The 22867-nt window shown below is 41.1% G+C and overlaps 2 protein-coding genes across 6 annotated transcripts in view; both read left to right on the top strand.

The window, feature by feature from the left end:
- GBE1 (1,4-alpha-glucan branching enzyme 1) overlaps positions 1–22867 on the top strand; it is a 303019-nt gene that overhangs the window by 259169 nt on the left and 20983 nt on the right. For 4 of the 5 annotated variants that reach the window (XM_073304014.2, XM_073304034.1, XM_073304024.1 and 1 more), the window contains one exon: positions 15932–16049. In XM_073304014.2, the coding sequence (XP_073160115.1) occupies positions 15932–16049 (118 nt within the window). Of the gene's footprint in view, positions 1–15931; positions 16050–17917; positions 18029–22867 lie in introns of those variants that run through there. The other variant, XM_073304050.2, reaches the window with a different exon arrangement.
- On the top strand, positions 19371–21208 carry LOC140894993 (uncharacterized). Its single transcript, XM_073304063.2, has 2 exons — positions 19371–20054; positions 20631–21208. Exons 1-2 carry the CDS (start codon positions 19469–19471, stop codon positions 21170–21172), a joined length of 1128 nt encoding a protein of 375 aa, XP_073160164.2. The 5' UTR covers positions 19371–19468; the 3' UTR covers positions 21173–21208.

Here is a 22867-nt window from a genome sequence, read left to right as displayed (position 1 = left end):
TGAAAAAGGCATAAGATTCTAATAACATGAATCTATTTGATATTGAAAAGGTGCATGCTATTTCCTACTTTCTATTTGATACTGTAAGTGAAAGGAAGAAACATTTCTATTTGAAATTATATTTAGTAAATTGTGCCATTTTAGAAGCAGTTTTTATAAGAGGTGGACAATTTGGACTAACACATTTTTCCTGTCTAATTTGCTTCAGGTTGGAGACGGATGGATAATCAACATCTGGGTCAGTCTCCCTTAGCTATGAGACTCCCATTAGACTTTTTAAAGTTAACATGGAATTGCTTTCCTAATTTTCTTTTGTTGAAATATTGTCACATTCTTCCTGCAGGTTAATGGTTATGACAGATTAGTGCCCCAAGCTCCATTTTCAATAAAGAGCCTAAGGCTGTGTCTACACTATGCAGCTTTTAACGACACGGCTGTGCCACTGCAGCCATGCCGCTAAAAGGCACGCTGGATAGCTGCTATTTGTCGGCAAGAGCGAGCTCTCCTGCCGACAGAAAACTTCCACCCACAACAAGCGGCATTAACGGTGTTAGTGCTGTTTGCGCTGGAGCTTGTCGTCAACAAAAATTTTGTCTTTCGAGGGGGTGGTTATTTAACAGCTCTGAACAACAAAAGTTTTGTCTCTTGCTTGCCAGACAAAGACAAAGCTTTAAGAGTTAACCTTTTCTCTACACAAGAGGAATTTGACAAAAAGTGCAAAGGGAAAAAGCAGTGAGGAAAATTGTTTCCTGTGTTTTAACTTATTGCATCGACTCTAGTAATTTCAAATTGACTTAGTATTTATTCATTTAACATATATAAGGTTGCTTTTTTTTATTTCAAAATATTTTTTGCCGCTGTTCTAGGTACTCACTAGATTCTCCTGAAGTACCCACAGGCTATAGTAACAGCCCATTGTAATGACACAACTGATTAGCCAATCTTTTTTGAGCTGTGCATCAGCAGAGGTCAGGAACAGGATATTCTTATGTAACCCTTCTGCCAGGCCAAGTTGATAGCAGCAAGGGCCGGGTTCAGGACACAGGGGTTCTCTCTCATCAAAACAAATGCAAAACTGGCTCGAGCCCCCACCCAGTGACCAGGGAAAATCTTACACACCCCCTGGGCGCCTCAAAGAGGCAATACTTCCTCTCTCGCAAGCACAGAGTCTTGGTGTAGTAGAGAATCTTTAATAACATGAGGTAAACGACATCAGCATTAAATTGGGGAAACACCACAACTAGTGTTCATTAACCAAACCATGAGCAAAGACCCACCCCAGAAAAATTTGGCCACATCCTTTCCCTCGGGTTCTTGAGTCCCAGAACCCAAACGTCTCTTGAGTCCAGCAATCCACAAATCACCCAAAGTCCAAAAAGTCCAGCCCCAGAGTTCAAAAGTTCATCTGCAGAGTGTTACTCCCCAGTCTGGCTAAAATGTGCCTGTGTGTGGGGGAAAGAGGTAAGGGGCACCTTATGTGTCCTGAAGCTGACTGCCCCACAGGGCTCTGCTCTGCTACGCTGTCTCACGAACGGCTCCGCTCCACCACGACCGGCTCCGCTCTGCACAGCTCGCCGTCTCACGAACAGCTCTGCTCAGCTCGCCGTCTCATGAACACACCGCTGTCTCACGAACAGCTCCGCTCTACCACGACCGGCTCCGCTCAGCTCGCCGTCTCACGAACAAACCGCTGTCTCACGAACAGCTCCGCTCCACCACAACCGGCTCCGCTCTGCACAGCTCGCTGTCTCACGAACAGCTCTGCTCACCCCACCGTCTCACGAACAGCACCGCTGCACACTAGATCTTCCGGCTCCCCACTACTTGACACAGCGCTCAGTGATTTCAGCTCTCAGTGATTTCAGCTCGTAGTAGTGGGAGCCTTAGTGCTGGTACACCCTAAGGCCAAAGTGAATGCAGCACAGTACCTGTAACAAGACTCTTAACAGACCCAAAATTAGCTCTGACATTCCACAGTGGAGAGAGACAAAGGTGCAATTGGTGCTTCAGGCCCTCACAAAGGGGCCTACACCACCAGGCACTAATACCTGTCTCAAGTCTCTCTCAGTTCACAGAGTTTTGGAACCCATGTCCCTTGCCTAGCGAGTGCTACTCAGTTGACGTTGAGTCCCTCCATCATAACAAAAGGCCAAGTACAGTTCCAAGCACAGTTCCCATAATCAGGGTAATAACAATTTATTCTTCCTGCCCCAATAACAGAGACACTGGGGATCCCACAACAGCCAAAGTGACCATTTGGGCAGTTATGGCCTCATTCTAGGCGGAGTGGGTGTGCCTATGCAAATGAGATCAGCCCCTGAAGTTCTTTTCCACAACTTGCCACACCTCACCACCAGATTTCAGGGTGGAGCCCACCCTGACTCTGCTTACACTTATCTTCTGTAAATATAAGAAATTTGAAAAGTATCCTGTTAAAATCCAGACACAAACAGGTCACATTCAGGAGCGTTAAGGCGTAAACAGATTAGGTGCCCTTTATAATTAAAAAGCAGGCAGACTAGAAGATTACCTTTCAATAGTGGTGAAGGAAATGTCTTCACTTTTTTTCTTGATTTGAATATAATTTAGCGAGGAAAAATAAATCACTTAAAATTGTAAATGACAAATTTTTCTTCAAACATTATTTGTCTGCTATTTAACAAGTAAAACATATCACAACAAATAGACTTTGTTGAACTCAGGCTGCTTTTTCCCTGGATAGTCCACTTATGAAAAAAACACTCTAGCTCATTATCACAAACTCTGAAATAAACAAGTTGTGACTTCAAGCGTAGGACAAACAGACTGAAACTTCAGCTGAAGTGAATAGGTGCTTTAGATATGTTTTGGATATGTATTCCATATCTTATTTCACATACTTCCTGTGACTTTAATATGTGTATATTTTTGTTGATATTCTGCTTTTGGACTCAACAGAAATGCTGGGACATTTAGGGAGATGTTCAAGTGTGCATTTAGCCATATTTCTTGTATGGATATCCATCCAATATGCATCTAGTTTGCATGTGCATCTGTTTGTGTAGGAAATATGAGCACGACATAGGTCAGATCTGATATTTGGTAGAATTAAACATTTAAAACATGCAGATATTTTATTTTAATTTTCTCTGTCCCAACAGCTCTGGGTGTCCGCAGATCCACTTATTAAAAACAAAGAAAATACAAATTAACTTAATGTCAACAAGATCCTCTAAACCAAACAAAACCATTGTCATTCTCTCCTCTGTTCATACAACCAGTTTCCTCAGAACAAGCCATGGTCTTGCCCTCGAAGTGAAAAAATAAAAGTTCTGTCAAACCAAGGAGGAGAGTTAAGTTCCAGAGCCAACAGTTCTCCAGTGGGAGTGCTTCTCTTCCACTTCCTGGACAAATTCAACTCAAACCAATTAGCTTGGTTTCAATATAATCTTGAATGCCTGGTTATAACACAAGAACAGAGGCAGTCTGTAAGATAGAGAAAAACATATGTATATATTGTATTTTTGAACATACTGCATTTTACATAGTTGGCTAGTAATTGCTAACTATTGAAACTTTAGTTAGAGCATGAAACAAATGTTAGGGAACTTGATTTTTGCTTAATATGCTTCCTGATTTTTGAATTGTGATAGTACTATTTAAATACCATTACAAACTGCATTTCTGAATGGCCTAAAACAAGGAAGTAAAAGTAATCTTGGTCAGTTAATGATAGACTTAGTTAAATCGCTACACTTGTGATGCTTACCCTTTACTAATTTCTGCTCCTCTATGTTGTTCATTGTTGACTCACAGTGAGTGATATTTTTGGAGATATTGATATAATTGGCTAGATAACACTGGTGCATGCTATTATACAATTTCTTGCCACTTTACCTCTATCCTGACCTGGGAAAATCTAGCTATTCCACTTCTGACTCTTGCTCAACTGCAGGCTGCTGATTGTGGGTGATCTTGCTCAGGTGAGACCAGAGAATTGAATGTTCATTTTGACTTAAGATAGACAAATCCTATTCTTCAAAGGTCAAGGGTGGGATTTTCAAAAGTGCTGAGGGGAATTAGGCACTCAACTGACCTAGGTGTTGTGTTATATTTTTAAAAAACCACCCTGTGATTGCATCCATACTTTTGACTGTACACGGATACATGTGCACTTCTTGTGCCACAACCCCTCTATTGTTCACACCTGAAGCCTGGAAGCATGTTCTTGAAGGACAGTCTAGTGCACAAAAGCTACCACGGATGAAGGGTGTCTCTATATACACATCTCTGCTGTGGTATGGCCCTGTACCCATTCTACAGTGTCGTGTGCACAGGAGAAAAGGGTGTATACCAGGGCACTTATCATAGCCCTCCAGGGCCATTCCCACAATACACTTTGCTGCCTGACCCTTACCCAAGGGTATAAATGTCCCTGACACCTTCCACACACCGCAATGATAGTAACAGCCAATGCTGAGCACTTCAAAACAGTTTTCTGTTGATCAGTACAGGTGATTGTGAATCATGGTTTGAGAGCAGCCTTTTGGTCTCTAAAGCATGCACAGGTGCTCATCAATGTGTGGTTTAGAGTAGATTGTCCTCCACGACTTCATCTTGGTCAGCAGGAACATTCATCTGCACCGGGAGATTTCATGGAGACTACATTCCGTCCTAGTGCCAGGAGCATATAAAGTAGCTCAGGCTCCTTTACCAGAGAGTGAAGGACTCCCAACAGCCTCCCTGGGAGGGGATTTAGCACATGCCCATGCTACGGTGAGCTGGACTGGGTGCTTTCCAGAGTGGCAACTACAGAGCCTGAAGTGACTAGCCTCATCATATGTCAGGACACTGATAAGAGACAGGACAAGGAGACATCAGGGACTTCAGGAATTCCCAGAGGAAGTGCCAGGAGACATGGAGGAAGAGGAGCATCTAAAACTGCATCTCTACCCAGAAGACTCAGTGGAAAAAGACCCTTTGGAAGAGTCTGAAAACCCAGAGCTGCTGCAGGAACCAAAATCTGATATTTGTGCGTTTTTTTACAATGGATCCCCATTTCCCCAACAATATCCCCTCTTGCTCCGCTGCTACCCCCACCACAGCCTGGCCTCCATGATGCGCCACCCTCTCTCTATCCCAACATGATCCCAGAGCAACACAGGGCTGCAATTAAATGATTTCAGTGGAATCCCATGAACCAATGTAAAGCATTGAGCAGACACGAGCAGTCATGCTTCTGTCTGTGGATTTCTAAACCAGCACTGACAGTGGTGGTCCCCAGGCCATGCAAAAAGAGGTGATGGGAAGTGGGGGCTGAGAGAGGGAAGGAGCAGATTTTAAAAGGGCTCGGGTGGGGAGAAAGACCAGTTTCATGGCACTTATGGTTGTGCAAAGATCCAGCACCACCTCTCTCCCAGCTCCTATCTTTCCTTTCCCTTATGAATGGAAACCATGTGGAAGTGGGTGAGGTTCATTGGTGATTTGTATGGGGGCCAATATAGGTCTGGAAAGGGAACCATTTGGTTTTCTGAAGAACGTCAGAGCGGCCCATTCTCCCTGTGACCATTTAAAATGTTTTGTACCTCTCCTAGTCTCTGTTGTCTGTCCCCTTCCCATGCTGAGCCACTCTGCGGAATCTGAGAGAAATGGGGGAGGGTGAAATATCTACTTTGGGGGTTGCACAAACACAATGCCAGGTCTCTTCGCAGTGGAGAGGAAACTGATTTGCAGTGTTAACCAAAAGGGTCAGGGAAAATTCAGCAAATATACTCTTCTGGAATCACTCCGTTTCCGTGTATGTTTCAGTGCTGTTCACTGGACACAAGGGCCGGACTTCCTGTCAATGGAGGGCAGATTATGGGGTAGGTGGACAATTTTCTGTGGTTTTCTGTTCCATTTCCATGGGAACGCAAAATGCTAGTTTAGAATACAGTCTGTTTCCTCTCAAATTGCTGAATTATGCTTATTGGATTCGGTGGCAATTTGAGCAGAAATTCAAGCTAGTTCTTCAGGTCTGTAGCAGCAGGGCTCCCCAAAGCCCCGCACTCAGAATACATAGTGGGGTCACCATTAACAGAAACATCTCTCTGGCATATGTGGCCAGAGGTCCTCCACAGTGCTGGAAAATCATTTCTATTTTGCGTTCTGGGACGTTCAAAACTGCTATGGTCAACTTTTAAAGACGAAAAAGGTGACTGGTAATGTTATCCCTGAAGGAACTGAACCACACCCCAACAGGCCTCTTGGTGCACTGTGAGCATTAGAACATTTTAACAAAAGTATTGTAGGAAACCATTCCGTTGGTACGACAGAAGCAGCACCGCAGAGATAGCCGAGGAAGATGCAAAAGGACCCTGGAAGACCTGCTTCTTGGCATAGACAGAAAGAGTCAAGAGCAGTTCAACTTTCTTAGAGCAAGGGAGGAACGGGGTCTTAAGAAGGACGAGGCATTTCTGCAAATGGAGAGACAGCACACAGGCAGTGGGAGGATGCACAGAGGGAATGGGATCATGCAGTCCTCAGTCCAGCTGGTGGCAGAATGCGTTAAGGGCCCACCCGCCACTATGGTTGCTGCTTCTCTCCAGGAATAAGAACCACCTTCTCTACTTACTCCTTCAGCTGCCACCCAGAATCCCACCACCACTGTAATGGGGAGGAGCATGCCCAACAAAACATTCTCCACGGGCATCCAAACTCCCTCACAGGGGAATCCTCCAGTCCAGAGCATCCAGGAGAAGAACAATGAGCCCAATCCTATCTTGTAGCCCAGCCTGTGTTCTGACCTCAAGCCCACGCAGGATATATCCCCAGTTGTCCCCCGGCACAATATTCTGCATTCACTTCCCTCCACCTCCTCTTGTCAGTCTGAGAGGCAAGGAAAAGGCAAGGTGGTGTCCATAGACATCCGTGTTTGCCCACTTCTCAGAGAATTTGACTTCTCTTTGGTTCATTTGTTCCTGTTAAAAACATTTTAACTCTGTTTGATGAATGTTTGTGTGTAAATAAAAGTTACTGTGCACTCCACTTGTATGTGCACCACCTTTTCTGAGAATGATCAGTGTGATACCTCTCACATGTTTGGGATGGGATGGCAGAATTCACGGCACATTATTGTGAATTCTTAGAAGTCTGTTGCGATTGAAATGTAAACAATCTAATCTTTCCGACATGCCCTCTTCTCTGCACCCTCCTGGGCCGTGAATTTGCTAATTTGTTGGTTTTTTTTTAAGGGGGTTCATGACAGTGAAATAACTGTCGCTGTCCAAAGCACCAGAATGAAAAACAGAAAACAGGTTAACTGAAATGTCTTTGTGGCTTTGTTAACAATTTATGTGATAATACAGACAAGGGAAACAAAACTACATTAGCATTGAAGATATCGGACACTGAACGTATTTTTATAATTCCTTTTTTCCCCTTCCACCACCACCAAACACTTGCCATGGAAAACCATGGGAGTAATCCTGCATAGCACTTGATAAGTGCTGTGAGCAAAACATTGTGAGGAAGGAATGTGTGAAATCCCTCTCAAAACCACCCAACTTTTAAAAATTACTTTAACAATGCTTAAAGGCTCCCCATAAAGCTACCAGACACAGAGCAGTTACCATAAACCTTGCTCAATGCCACGCTCAAAGGGTGTTAAAACTCTGCTCAGCACAAAACCACAGCCAAAGGTGTTAACCTTGAGGGCCCTTCTCCAATTGTTTGCTTTCAGTTAACATTTTAATGATAACTGCAGGGGATTGAAACCCACCATGGTGTCTAGCAATAAAAGTATGTGGCGAGAATATGTGTAGGATGACGAGGAGATGAGACTTGATGTAGAGCCATTTTTATTAAAAAGAAAAAAAATCTTTCAGTGACTTTAATGTTTTCTCTTTGTGTTGCATTGCTTATTTTTTATTTTTATGTTTTTAATTGTTGTTGGAAGAACATTATAGCTGAACCGAAAATCATTTGATTTTAGCGTTTTGCTTCCGTATCACTGGTGTGTCAAATACAGTTCTTCATCATCAAATACTTGATGATTCAGAAAGGTTCATTCTATTTAAAAATGTGATTTCTTTTAAAATGTAATTAGTTGTATATGAAACAAGAAAGCCTTCTCACATTGTCTACTTGTAGAATAAAGTGCTGAGTAAATACCAGTTCAGAATTCTTTTAACTTTTCCCAAATAACCTTTGGGAGGTGCAATAAACTATTCCATTTTCAAGTCTCATTAGTTGCCTGCATGTATTTTGCCAATTAAAAGACCCATACTGTAGATTACTTTATAAGATCTCATGGGGTTAAAGCAAGTTTGATCCAGTTTCATTGCTGATTTAGGGGTGTAGTCAGACATTAAAGGCTTCTAGAGCTTCAAAACTAACAGCAGTAATTCCTGCATCTCGTATTGTAAAAAAATAGAAATATTCTTTCAGCATTCTTAAGCATTATATTTCATGTTCATAATTAGACAAGGACTTCTGCTATATATAAAATTTTACTAATAGAAGTTTTGATTGTTTGTTTATTTGTTAGACAAGTTTTCTAGATATCTAGGCAGATGTTTCAGAAACCTATTCCTGAACTGATATTTTTAAGTCTTTTCTATTAAATGTGATTCCTATTCTTAGGTTTCACTTGCACATCTCCCACCCCCCGCCCCCCGGTAGAGACACAGCTTCTAATAATCCACCTGTATCATTTGTACCAAAGATGATTTCATCATCTTTTTTATTTATTTATTTATTTTCTTGCACACAAACAAGATTTTTAAGATCAGATCCTTTAAGTAAATGGGGCTAAATAGTATTTACTTTTTGGAATCTGGCAAAATTCTCTAAATTTTTCAAGTCTGATTGAGGTAGGTGAAAGAAAACTTCAGATACTTTGTCCAAAGAGATAATGGATGTTCTCCAAACAACAAAGAGTTTGAGGTACAAATCTATGGAAGGAAATTAATGGAAATATTGCAGAATCTTGTAACACAGGAATGTTGCATAACTTTTTACATTAGAATATACAGTACCTCACATCTGTTTTCAGACTGGAATGCAATTTAGTGATTTCAGTTAATGTGACAGTGTACATGATTTAATATTAGCAAAGAGACTTATGTAGACCATCCCATAGTACATTCCCTAGTTAAGGAGGATTGAATATTTCTTGTTCCCTTTTTAACTTTTTTAAAATCTTTCATTGTCATTAGAAAAGACCAGTATAGTGTCTACCAAATGAGCTAAGACAGTCAAATACAGAAGCTGAAATCCTCATTTCTGAAGACACCTGCACAAGTGTTCCCTCTAGAGACTGAGGGGGAAAATACAAATGGCAGTTAATTTGCTAGAAGAAAGAAGCCTACATGGAGAAATCACAAAGAGTAGTCAACACTGAAAGACAGGAAAGTTTGAGTCCAGAGGTGGAATGGATATGATGAAAGGCAAAGCAAGCTTGAAGAAGGTGATAAGGAAGGAAATCACTTCTGGATCAATTCTATCTAGATATTAGAGATACTTCACTCTTGAGTAGGTGGATGATGATCAGACTAAAATATAGATGAGGACACAGAACCTGACGGGCTGTAAACGCAGGGTGAGTTAGAGGGCAAAAATAGGTATATTATCTTAACTAGTTACTTAATCGTAAAGAATATGACCTAAAGCTACGGTCTTTTATGAAGAAAATGCTGCCTCCCGTGTGCTAGCACAAGACAAGTCCAGAAAAAAAGGGGAAAAGGGTATCATGAAGTATTTCAGGGAAATTTCCACTTACTGCACACTACAAAGTGACATTTGATAGAACCAAGAACACGTTGTGGGGCATGCAAAGGGATGTGAAAAGTGGGCCAAACGATCCACTTAAATATCTGTCCACAGCAAAGCAAGAGTGAAGAAAGAAGGCTAACAACTGAGATTAATGTACAGATGCAACATTGATTTTTATAAAGAGGAAGGCCTTGGATTTATTTTACTATTTTTTTAAACTACAGATAAAAACCTAATGGCAACTAAACAAATGAAAATACAACAATCAGTGTTTGTTCCATAATTAGAGCCTTGGTTTTGTGAACTGATGGGGATTCACCAAGATGCATCATTAAATTGCTTCACGTTCTAGATATTTTAGAAGTCAAGCTTACAGCTCTCTACCCTAGCGGTACCACTGCTATCCCAGGACTGCTTAAAGGATCAAAGGCTTTCGCCTTCTCTCTGCCCATGTGGCTCTCACTGTGGGTGCTTCCTTGTTGCACTCATTTGTCATGGTTCTTGCTACCTAGTCACTTCTTGCAGAAGCAATAGCCTAAGTTTAATCTCTGAAAGTGTTTTTTTGTTTGTTCTTACTGATGGCAATTTCTCAGAAGAGTTTTTGATCTAACACTTTATCTGCTGATTTCTCTGTCCTCCTTTTGATCTCAGGACAGTATCCCTTCTCCCTGCTTTCAGTCAAGAAGTGGTAGCAAGAGCTGAGAAAAAATCAAGTATTACTAAGCCACCCATTGTTTTCAAAGTTTTAAAAATGCATACAGAGATTGAGGTTTATCACATGTAGCTATCAAATGTTTTTAAGTTTGGAGAGAGAGAAAAAATACATTTTTTTTAACCTTTGACTCCAGATACATGAATAGAAAATGCTGCATTTGTGCAAGGATGCCAGAGGTATAGCTGTTTTGTAAATCTAACTGCAAATTCTAACTTCTGTATGATTTAAATCTGAACTGCAGTGTTGCATTAACCTAGTTTCCTGCATTTCATAGTCTCTCTCTTTATATGACTGTAGGCTAACCTATAACCTTTAACTACAGTTCAGGTTATTTTTGTATAGTTCCAATACTGCTCAATCTTATTGAAGATATCTTAGAGAGCATAGTGATTCTGCTTATATCTGTAAAAGTCCTGAATTTATTTCTTGCATATTGCTTTCCCAACACATAATTTTTCATATATCTCCCCAAAAATACACTTACTGTATTTTTATTTTTTTTGTCCTTCACTACTATTGTCTTGAGGATCATTCGAATGGCATTAGTGCATTAATTCCATCTCTTGGTTGAAATAAAGGTGAAAGAACATGTGGTACTGACCCCAGTGTGTTCAGCCCAAGTGGTCAGGCTGTGTACTGGGGTTCTTCATGCATGGGCGATGAATTATCTCCCTCTTCCTCCTCCTCTTCCTCTTCATTCCTGAGGCTGGATCTGGCACTTCTCTGTAGTCAGTAATACAGATCTGAGTTTTCCTACCTCTAGCTCTTCTGCTGGAGCACATTTGTCTTCAGCCCCCTCCTGCATGACTGTATAGACTTCACAAATCAACCCTACCTCTGCACCTAGTGACTTCGAAACTGGTTAGACTGGTTAGCGGGGAAGGGAGCTGAATTTGTCTCTAAAGGAATACTATCTGGATACTTTATATTGCCTGGCTGATGAAAAGAGAACCTCTTCAACTTGGTAAGGAACCTGCCATTAAAGTCTGCCTAGTGGGGCTCTTTTACATGTAATATAGAAGAACCAAATTATTTTAGTTCACTATATTTAATTTGTGGTGTGTATTTGTGTGTGTGTGCATCCATGAGTCAAACCAGACAGTGTGGAAAGGAATAGTTACTTTATGAAGAGTTTATAATCTATGGGTTACATCATTTTACAAGGAGTCAATGCAAGTTCTGATCAACTCTATCTAAAGAAGAGCTCTTAGCTCAGACACTCTGCTTTCTTCCCCAGACCTGAAGGAAGAACTCTGTGTAGCTCAAAAATGTGTAGCTTCCACCAACAGAAGTTGGTCCAATAAAAGATATTGCCTCACCTACTTTGTGTCTCATAAATAGTAGAATTCTGTTTCTGTGTTAGAAGTTGAGGCATAAAATACAAATTATGGTATTTTACATGATTTGCATTTACTTAGTGGTCTTTCATGTGTCATTAAGCATGCATAAGATTAAATTTAATTATTTGCATTAAAATATGTATTTCAAAACATCATAAAAGCATAGTAATTCAGTAATTAACATGGTAGATAATGACAGCCGTTCCATTCAAGCTCTCTGTATACAAGAGTTCACTGGTTTTGCTGATTTTCTCAGTTGTATTTGTTTTAGGACATTTACAGTCAAGGTATCCAAATGAACAGAAACCAGGCTTTATTTCATAGTCTGGAGGCAAGTTAGTATTACCAACACTTTGTAGCTGAAACAAAAGAGGCTACAATGCAAAAGCAAATACTTGTTATACACTTAATTAAAAGGTATAGCAGTCATTGAAAGTTTTAATGAAGGCAGCATTCACAAATTTGGATGCTCATCCAGCTCTCCATGAGGTCTAAAATGGAATGAGCTTGTCCAGCTCTCTCTGAGGTCTAAATTGGATTGAGAATCATGGAGTTTACCAAACTATACATGTTCCTAAAGAAATATATAATTTGCTAGGATTTTAAAACACATTTGAATCACATTAATGAGAATGTGAATAACTGTATGGATGTTTGTTAGGGGGTGAGGAGGGATAGTGGTGTTTACTTGGTATCTAAAAGCACTGCTGGAGATATTTTCATACCCTCAATTAAGAAAATGGGATAATTTGTTTTAATGGTAACATAGCCATGAAGATTACATTTGCTGTAAATAGTTTTAAAGGAATCGTTAAAGATGTCAAAGCTTTCAGCAACATTGATAAATTATTAAATGTAATGTATACTGTAGATCACAGAAGCAAAGAGTGAAATTCTTGAGGGAGACATTCCCCCGCCATGTTAATAAAATATACAGTGGCAGAGCAGCAGCCTTTGCTGAGGCTAGGCTTGGAAAGGTACCAGAGAGAGTCACTAAAAGTTGTAGTTTATGGTTCTTTATGTGGATCATGACAACAAACAAGGGTTAACTTGGACGTTTATAAAATAAAGGGGCAGATATATTTGTGCAAGTGTACAGTTGTAACCCAAGGCTTTGTGGATCAAAGCTAGCAATAAAGTACCATTTAGCTAACTTTCCAAAAAAAAGAAGAGATTTTGTTAAGGCATGCTCTGATAGCCAATGTTCTCTGTCTGTCTTAGCTGGTTAAACCTTCTAGAAATCTCTGGCCCACTCCAGTGAATTGCCTTCCCCACAGAAAATACTGTTCATGGAGGTCATTGGTGTCGTTAATTAAAAGCTTAATTGCTTTTGACATTGTGTAGACTTACTGCTAAAGATCATGCTTCTTTCCAAAGAAATCACTGTAATCGCATTGATTGAATGATTGAAATATCTCAAAATAACATTTCATTTACTTTTTAGTTTGGTCTGCTTTTTGTATTGTCACTTTTTAAGCACTGTCTTTCATGTTACTAGACACTTAAATTGAGTGGATTGTAACTCTGAAGAAAATTTCTAAGCTTCATCAACTGATATAAAGAGAGTAGTGCAGAAAGATATAAACGATAGCAATTCTCTTAACATCAAAATCCTTGGACTTTGAGCAGGCACTTTAATGAAAGGCTGAGCAAACAGAGACGCCTTTGAGCAGTTTAAGAGCCATTGAATGAAAGAGTGTGGCTTTACTTTGCTGTAATCCTATTAGTGTAGGCCTCCATTGAAACAAGATTCTTCTATGGTTCAAAATTAAGTGGGTGGATTACAAAACACTGTTTCAGACATGTTCCTATCTGCTGTATGTATTCCAAGACCAAAAAGTGTTACTGTTTAGCTAAGATTGAAAGTATGCTTCTGTAACTTAAGGGACAAAAATATTACAGGGATGTTATAGTTATCCCAAAATGAAACTTTACAAATTCTGGAAATTAAAAATTAAGGTTACAGCTAAAAGAAATTCAAACATGGTAAGGTATGGAAATATACACTTAACTCCCCTGCTCAAGAACCTAAACTCTGTCCAGGAGTGTGTGCAACAACCATATGATTACAATTAAGGCATTTTACTAAATGTGACCCCAAAACTGTGAGAGAGAGCGAGAGAGAAATCAGTTTAATATAATCTGGGACCACAGCCAGTAAAATGCCTTAATTGTAATTTTATGGTTATAGCACACAGTACAGGGCAGAGCTAAGGTTGTTATATATATTTCTCCCTCTTGGCTGTCTGCAAGAGATGCAAGTAAAGTTTTCTCTTCCTTTTTCATCTAGATTCGTTTTTTTATTCTATGCAAAAAAATCCTAACTCCATATGTTGCTAAATTGTTTTATATAGCACTCCATACCTTAGTCCATCCCTTAATTGTTATTGTGACGCTGGCAGACCAGGTGCCAGGTCTTGCCAAGGCTATAGATATCAGCTGAGCACTGACCAATTCATACTGGGAACCAGACCAGCTCACTTGTACATTAGTATTATTCAAAATAGGTGTTAGACTTGTAAGAATGTGTTTAGACTCTATAAAACACTTGTAAATTGATGCATGCATTAATCGTACTTGGAATATCTGTATCCCGTGCTATAAAGTAATATATAATTTTTACTTTTATAAATTTTATCCCCTCCCCACCTATCAAGAAAAACTGAACAAACCATTTGTAGAACATCACATTACAAAGACTTGGTTAATCTCCTTCTCACAGCCGTAAGGGTGCTATGTGCAAGAAAGCCAATCCCTTCATCTTGAATGCTGGAAGAAGAAAATAAAACAAGGAAATAAAAAAAAAATGTTCATCCCTCTTTTGATGTTTGGACTCTGAAGACTGGAGCTAGGAAATAAAGCAGACATCCTCAGGATCAACCTGGGTTAGCCCTAAAAGACATTCAGTCATGACATATTACAACTGCCACCTTTTGGAACCATAGACTGTAATTCATTTGCATATATATGTTGCCTGCTTTAACTCTTAAATAATTCTTTTGTTTCTTTTTCCTAGTTAATCAATCCTTAGTTAGTTGGCTATAGGATTGGCTACAAGCATTGTCTTTCATGTGATATCTGAGGTACAAATTGATCAGGGGTAAGTCTCTTGGGACTGGAAGCAACCTGAATCTTTTCTGATCTTTAGTGTGTGGCAGCCAACTATCACTGAGTCCAGCTTGCCTGAGTGGTAAGATAGACAGACTGGAGTGTCCAAGGGGACTGTATGTGACTCCGTGGTAAGACTGTTATAGTGTTTCAGTTCACTTTTTTTACTGGATTGATGAAATCTAATTATAGAACATACAACCAGTTTGGGGTTTCTGCCCTGCTTTTTGACAGTGTGCCCTGAGGCTGACATTCATGGTCGTGAACCACTCCAAAAAGCATGACAATTATATCGTGGTAATAAATTCTATCCTTGGATTTGTATAACTGTGGCCAGACACACTGTTTTTAAAAAAAGTTTTCAGTTAACAATACATTTATTTGTCCCCAAATAAAAACAAATAGGTTTCTGTACTGTACCTGTGGACAGAGTTGTATTAATTAACTTTGTACCAGTTTGAGACTAAAACTATATATTTTCATCACTATCAGATTAACTCACTTGGTCCAAAACTCACTGAACCCAGTTTAAAGATGACAATATACCACTAAATCACAATAACCTATGATATTTGGCGATTTGTTAGTGTCAAGGTACTTTAAGAAATACTGGTTTTAGTCCAATTCACTTTTTCTTCATTGTTTGTTCCATTGAATGATTGGTGTAGTTAATCATAGATATCTGCCTAAACTAAAGTATTTAAAAATATCTTATATATATTATATGATCACTGACAGGAAATTGCAAAGGACACTAAATCACATTTGTCTTTCCTAGGAATCTGTCGTAAGATGGAAATTTCAGTAAATAGGAAAAAAAAATGCTATAACTTAGTGTATAAGAAAACACCAAGATACAAGTGTGGAGTTTCTATAGTTGACTAAGTATCCCTTCCCCATCCTCCCAACCCTCTTCCTCCTCTTGAATGGTTTCATATCTTTTTTTAAAAAAATGTTGTAATATATTGATGTGCAATGTCATACAGCATTTTTCTACATTTAACAACAGTTATAGTTCCTTAATAAATTGTTTTAAGTATAAAATTGTGCTGGATTCTGATGCACCAGAATATGGAGGACATCAGAGACTGGACCACAATACAGAATACTTCACTGAACAATATACACATAATTATCGATCTAATTCTCTTTTGGTAAGTAAAAGTTTTCATTCTGTTTTAATTATGTAACTTATTTCTCAAGCAATTTTGATATATTTGGAGTCATCAAAAACAAATGTAGATATACTGAAATTTTTGTTTGTTTGTTGGTGTTTTTTTGAGGGAGGATATTGAAGTCTTCCAAAATCAGTGTTTGCATGAAAACAATAGACTAAATTAAAGGCCACTGGTGATGGGTATGATTTGTTTTGATTTTCTCTTTGACATTCCACTTAAATTTGCTTGCACCTTCTTAGGACAAAATTATTGTTATATTCAAATATTCTTTGCAGAGAAAGAATGTGCATTTTAATGTGCATTTGAGTTATCACTTTGATAATCACCATATTCATTTGCTTCATTTTCATGTATGAATAACTTTGCATGCTTACCTTGTGATTAGAGATGGGTAGAAACTCTCATTTTTGCATTGCTGCTTCCCCACCACCACCCCTCTCCACAAATTTGGATCTGAGCAAATCATGTTTGCAAGAGGCTTTTACTTCCTTAGCTGGCATAAAAACTATGTAAGGTAGAATTGACATCAAACATTCCCACAAAATGGTTTGAGGGGGCTCCAGCTCTAGGCTGACGTAAGGGTTCCACACACTACCACAGATAGGGTCAGGTATATATTGTAATTTCTTTGAACCAAAACCTTCTATACTACTTCTGTCAGAAGCTGCCTTTCACCTTATCAGAATGTTTATTTTGAAAGCACAATCACTAGCCATATCTAAATCTGGAGAGTTTTTATTATTATTTATTTTGCCATTTTTCCATTCTGAGATTTTTGTTCCATCTACTAATGAAGCCTGACTGTGTATACAATACATTGTATAACCATTTTCTGCTCTTGAGCAGCGTATGTGAAGTGACTTGGTTGTCTTAGCCAAGTTTCTACTGGATATGTATCTACATTACAAAAAACTACAAACACAGCTGGCACTCTTGTTGAGTCTTAGTAGAAACTAAGATTTGAGAAGGCCTGGATATTATTACACTCACCATTGGAAGCGAGCCGTGTGGGTCAGGACTGAGCCACATTGGTTTGTCAGCATGAGGAAGTTTGTACTGTATCTCTCCATATTAGATGTATATCATCATATCACAGTGTAATAGATTCCACTGTATCACGTGAGTGCCCGTACTGTTTCTGCTGTGCCATATCTCTTCTGAAGTTAAATGGAGGCCTTCCGTTCCCAGGGCTGCCCCATCACGTTTTTTGAGCACTAAATTAATTTTGTAAATTGACAATGAAGAGCGTGTCATCGTTTTTGTGGGAATTATGTTTCTCAGCCGTTTTCCTTGCGGAAAAGTTCTTTTCACTTCATCATGTCTTTCGTCAGAGGATTGTGAAGACTTTTGTTAACAATTATTTAATATCTCAGGCTCATGGCACCCTTATGGTGCCGGTAAGTATTTCTATCGATTTTTACTGACAGGAAAAGTGAGGCACCAGGAAGTTGTGATTTTTCTCAAGGTTCCTTAACAACAGAGGGCTCCAGGAATTCTAGCTTCCAGACCTCTAGTCCCAACCCACTACTGTAACCATTGGTGAACATTAACTCTCTGCTACTAACTTGTTTATAATACTTACAAAATTGTTACCCTTAACTTGGAATGTAAATACTATTTTTAATTCTTATATGAGGAATGTGGCAAATGCAAAGCAGATATGTCCAGACATGAAATGGAAAGCTGGGACTTACTAAGAGTGCGTGGAAGAAAAGCATGCAAGGCATACATCAGTAGGCAAAAGAAGTTAATATTTTCTTTGAGAACGAGCTGTGGCATGGCAATGGCACATCAATGTCAGAATCCCAAGAGTGTGAGTCACCTCACTTTTTTATATCCCCCAGTGATCCAATTCACAGAGCAACTTGGATGGCAACCTCGTAAGAAGCCACCAGTTGGAGGTAAAGTGCCAGTAAAAGGAAACCAAGGTTAGGAAAGAGACGGAAAAAAACCAAGATGAAACGTTAGTACTTAAAATAGTTGAACCAGTATGGTAGCTAGAGCTTTCAATCCCTATTTTGAAATAAAGCCTGTGTAAATACCAATTTAGATCCCAATCCTTGGATAAACAGTCGTCTTTGGGGGGCATTATTACAAATGTAGTTAATATTTTCAAAGCTGACTAGGTTATTTCACCATAGAACTCTCATTGAAATTAATGAAAGCTGTACAGTTACCTTCTCCACTTGATGTTGACATTTTCAACTGTTTTTTACTGTTTGGTAAATCATCTTGTCTTCTCAAGAAGATGCTTGAGAAGGGCTATGGGTTCCTCATTTCAAAAGTTTGAATTCCTCTCCACTACAATAATAAATAATAAAAATAGTAAACAATATTATTATGGTGGCACACAATCTGCACCATAGCTAAGATTGCATCTGAAATGTTTTGTTTAAATAAAGCCACCTGTGAAAGCACTATACAAGAGAATAAAAATATATACAGAATAATACTGTTCCTGGAAATTTAAGCCCAAATAAACATGGAGGGTTAATTTTAAAGGAAAGATAATATATAGAGTGTAATCTTCATTCAGTAATATTTTTAGAAGGAACATCTTCAAAGTGATGATAGAAAATGAGCAGGAAGAAAGTGAGACACATGTGGAGGGGAGGGAGAGGATGAAGAGTAAGTTCTGGAGTGTAGGACTTGTTCCAGTAAACTTTGACTAAAAGTGGGATGATGGTATGTGAACCCAGATACTTGTTTGTAAAGGTCATAAGGAGCAGGTTTGAAAACCATTAAGGGCTTCAAAACAAACAAACAAAAGAAACCTCAATCTTTTTCCATTGTTGACGTATCTAAATGCTCTCATTTGCTAATTTTGCCATCTCGATGCTCACTCCCATTTCCCAATCATTAACAACATACATTAAATACCACTGATCCTACAGTGAAATCTTGATGGCATCCCACTGTTAACCTTTTGCCATAATGAAAATTGACCTTTTATTACTATTGTTACTATTAGCCAGTTCCTATATGGGACAATACTTTACTTCTCATACCATAAAGAAAAGGAGTACTTGTGGCACCTTAGCCCTGGTCTACACTAGGACTTTAGGTCGAATTTAGCAGCGTTAAATCGATTTAAACCTGCACCCGTCCACACAGTGAAGCCCTTTAATTCGACTTAAAGGGCTCTTAAAATCGATTTCCTTACTCCACCCCTGACAAGTGGATTAGCGCTTAAATCGACGTTCCCAGCTCGAATTTGGGGTACTGTGGACACAATTCGATGGTATTGGCCTCCGGGAGCTATCCCAGAGTGCTCCATTCTGACCGCTCTGGACAGCACTCTCAACTCAGATGCACTGGCCAGGTAGACAGGAAAAGAACCGCAAACTTTTGAATCTCATTTCCTGTTTGGCCAGCGTGGCAAGCTGCAGGTGACCATGCAGAGCTCATCAGCACAGGTGACCATGATGGAGTCCCAGAATCGCAAAAGAGCTCCAGCATGGACCGAACGGGAGGTACGGGATCTGATCGCTGTTTGGGGAGAGGAATCCGTGCTATCAGAACTCCGTTCCAGTTTTCGAAATGCCAAAACCTTTGTGAAAATCTCCCAGGGCATGAAGGACAGAGGCCATAACAGGGACCCGAAGCAGTGCCGCGTGAAACTGAAGGAGCTGAGGCAAGCCTACCAGAAAACCAGAGAGGCGAACAGCCGCTCTGGGTCAGAGCCCCAAACATGCCGCTTCTATGATGAGCTGCATGCCATTTTAGGGGGTTCAGCCACCACTACCCCAGCCGTGTTGTTTGACTCCTTCAATGGAGATGGAGGCAATACGGAAGCAGGTTTTGGGGACGAAGAAGATGAGGAGGAGGAGGAGGAGGTTGTAGATGGCTCACAGCAAGCAAGCGGAGAAACCGGTTTTCCCGACAGCCAGGAACTGTTTCTCACCCTAGACCAGGAGCCAGTACCCCCCGAACCCACCCAAGGCTGCCTCCTGGACCCAGCAGGCGGAGAAGGGACCTCTGGTGAGTGTACCTTTTAAAATGCTATACATGGTTTAAAAGCAAGCATGTGAAAGGATTACTTTGCCCTGGCATTTGCGGTTCTCCTAGATGTAGTCCTAAAGCCTTTGCAAAAGGTTTCTGGGGAGGGCAGCCTTATTTCGTCCTTCATGGTAGGACACTTTTATCACTCCAGGCCAGTAACACATACTCGGGAATCACTGTAGAACAAAGCATTGCAGTGTATGTTTGCTGGCATTCAACCAAAATCCGTTCTTTCTCTCTCTGTGTTATCCTCAGGAGAGTGAGATATAATTCATGGTCACCTGGTTGAAATAGGGTGCTTTTCTTCAGGGACACATTCCTGCTGGGCTGTTTGCCTGTGGCTGAACAGAAATGTTCCCCGCTGTTAGCCACGGGGAGGGGGGAGGGTTGAGGGGGTAGTCACGCGGTGGGAGGAGGCAAAATGCGACCTTGTAACGAAAGCACATGTGCTATGTATGTAATGTTAACAGCAAGGTTTACCCTGAAAGAGTGTAGCGACTGTTTTATAAAATGTGTCTTTTTAAATACCGCTGTCCCTTTTTTTTTCTCCACCAGCTGCATGTGTTTCAATGATCACAGGATCTTCTCCTTCCCAGAGGCTAGTGAAGATTAGAAAGAAAAAAAAACGCACTCGAGATGAAATGTTCTCCGAGCTAATGCTGTCCTCCCACACTGACAGAGCACAGACGAATGCGTGGAGGCAAATAATGTCAGAGTGCAGGAAAGCACAAAATGACCGGGAGGAGAGGTGGAGAGCTGAAGAGAGTAAGTGGCGGGCTGAAGAGAGTAAGTGGCGGGCAGAAGACAGGGCTGAAGCTCAAATGTGGTGGCAGCGTGATGAGAGAAGGCAGGATTCAATGCTGAGGCTGCTGCAGGACCAAACCAGAATGCTCCAGTGTATGGTTGAGCTGCAGCAAAGGCAGCTGGAGCACAGACTGCCACTGCTGCCCCTCTGTAACCAACCGCCCTCCTCCCCAAGTTCCATAGCCTCCACACCCAGACGCCCAAGAACGCGGTGGGGCGGCCTCCGGCCAACCAGCGACTCCACAACAGAGGATTGCCCAAAAAAAAGAAGGCTGTCATTCAATAAATTTTAAAGTTGTAAACTTTTAAAGTGCTGTGCTTAATGTGCTGTGTGGCATTTTCCTTCCCTCCTCCACCACCCCTCCTGGGCTACCTTGGTAGTCATCCCCCTATTTGTGTGATGAATGAATAACGAATGCATGACTGTGAAGCAGCAATGACTTTATTGCCTCTGCAAGCGGTGATTAAAGGGAGGAGGGGAGGGTGGTTAGCTTACAGGGAAGTAGAGTGAACCAAGGGGCGGGGGGTTTCATCAGGGAGAAACAAACAGAACTTTCACACTGTAGCCTGGCCAGTCATGAAACTGGTTTTCAAAGCTTCTCTGATGCGTGCCACGCCCTCCTGAGCTCTTCTAACCGCCCTGGTGTCTGGCTGCGCGTAACCAGCAGCCAGGCGATTTGCCTCAATCTCCCACCCCGCCATAAACGTCTCCCCCTTACTCTCACAGATATTGTGGAGCACACAGCAAGCAGTAATAACCGTGGGAATATTGGTTTCGCTGAGGTCTAAGCGAGTCAGTAAACTGCGCCAGCGCGCCTTTAAACGTCCAAATGCACATTCTACCACCATTCTGCACTTGCTCAGCCTGTAGTTGAACAGCTCCTGACCACTGTCCAGGCTGCCTGTGTACGGCTTCATGAGCCATGGCATTAAGGGGTAGGCTGGGTCCCCAAGGATACATATAGGCATTTCAACATCCCCAACAGTTATTTTCTGGTCTGGGAATAAAGTCCCTTCCTGCAGCTTTTGAAACAGACCAGAGTTCCTGAAGATGCGAGCGTCATGCACCTTTCCCGGCCATCCCACGTTGATGTTGGTGAAACGTCCCTTGTGATCCACCAGAGCTTGCAGCACTATCGAAAAGTACCCCTTGCGGTTTATGTACTCGCCGGCTTGGTGCTCTGGTGCCAAGATAGGGATATGGGTTCCGTCTATAGCCCCACCACAGTTAGGGAATCCCATTGCAGCAAAGCCATCCACTATGACCTGCACATTTCCCAGGGTCACTACCCTTGATATCAGCAGATCTTTGATTGCATGAGCTACTTGCATCACAGCAGCCCCCACAGTAGATTTGCCCACTCCAAATTGATTCCCAACTGACGGGTAGCTGTCTGGCGTTGCAAGCTTCCACAGGGCTATCGCCACTCGCTTCTCAACTGTGAGGGCTGCTCTCATCCTGGTATTCATGCGCTTCAGGGCAGGGGAAAGCAAGTCACAAAGTTCCATGAAAGTGCCCTTACGCATGCGAAAGTTTCGCAGCCACTGGGAATCGTCCCAGACCTGCAACACTATGCGGTCCCACCAGTCTGTGCTTGTTTCCCGAGCCCAGAATCAGCGTTCCACAGCATGAACCTGCCCCATTAGCACCATGATGCATGCATTGGCAGGGCCCATGCTTTCAGAGAAATCTGTGTCCATGTCCTGATCACTCACGGGACCGCGCTGACGTCGCCTCCTCGCCCGGTATCGCGTTGCCATGTTCTGGTGCTGCATATACTGCTGGATAATGCGTGTGGTGGTTGATGTGCTCCTAATTGCCAAAATGAGCTCAGCGGCCTCCATGCTTGCCTTGGTATGGCGTCTGCACAGAAAGAAGGCGCGGAACGATTGTCTGCCGTTGCTCTGACGGAGGGAGGGGCGACTGACGACACGGCTTACAGGGTTGGCTTCAGGGAGCTAAAATCAACAAAGGGTGTGCCTGTACA

Source organism: Lepidochelys kempii, chromosome 1 (assembly GCF_965140285.1).
Source record: "Lepidochelys kempii isolate rLepKem1 chromosome 1, rLepKem1.hap1, whole genome shotgun sequence".
In the NCBI taxonomy this organism is placed as follows: Eukaryota; Metazoa; Chordata; order Testudines; family Cheloniidae; genus Lepidochelys; species Lepidochelys kempii.
This window is presented reverse-complemented; position numbering and strand designations above follow the sequence as displayed.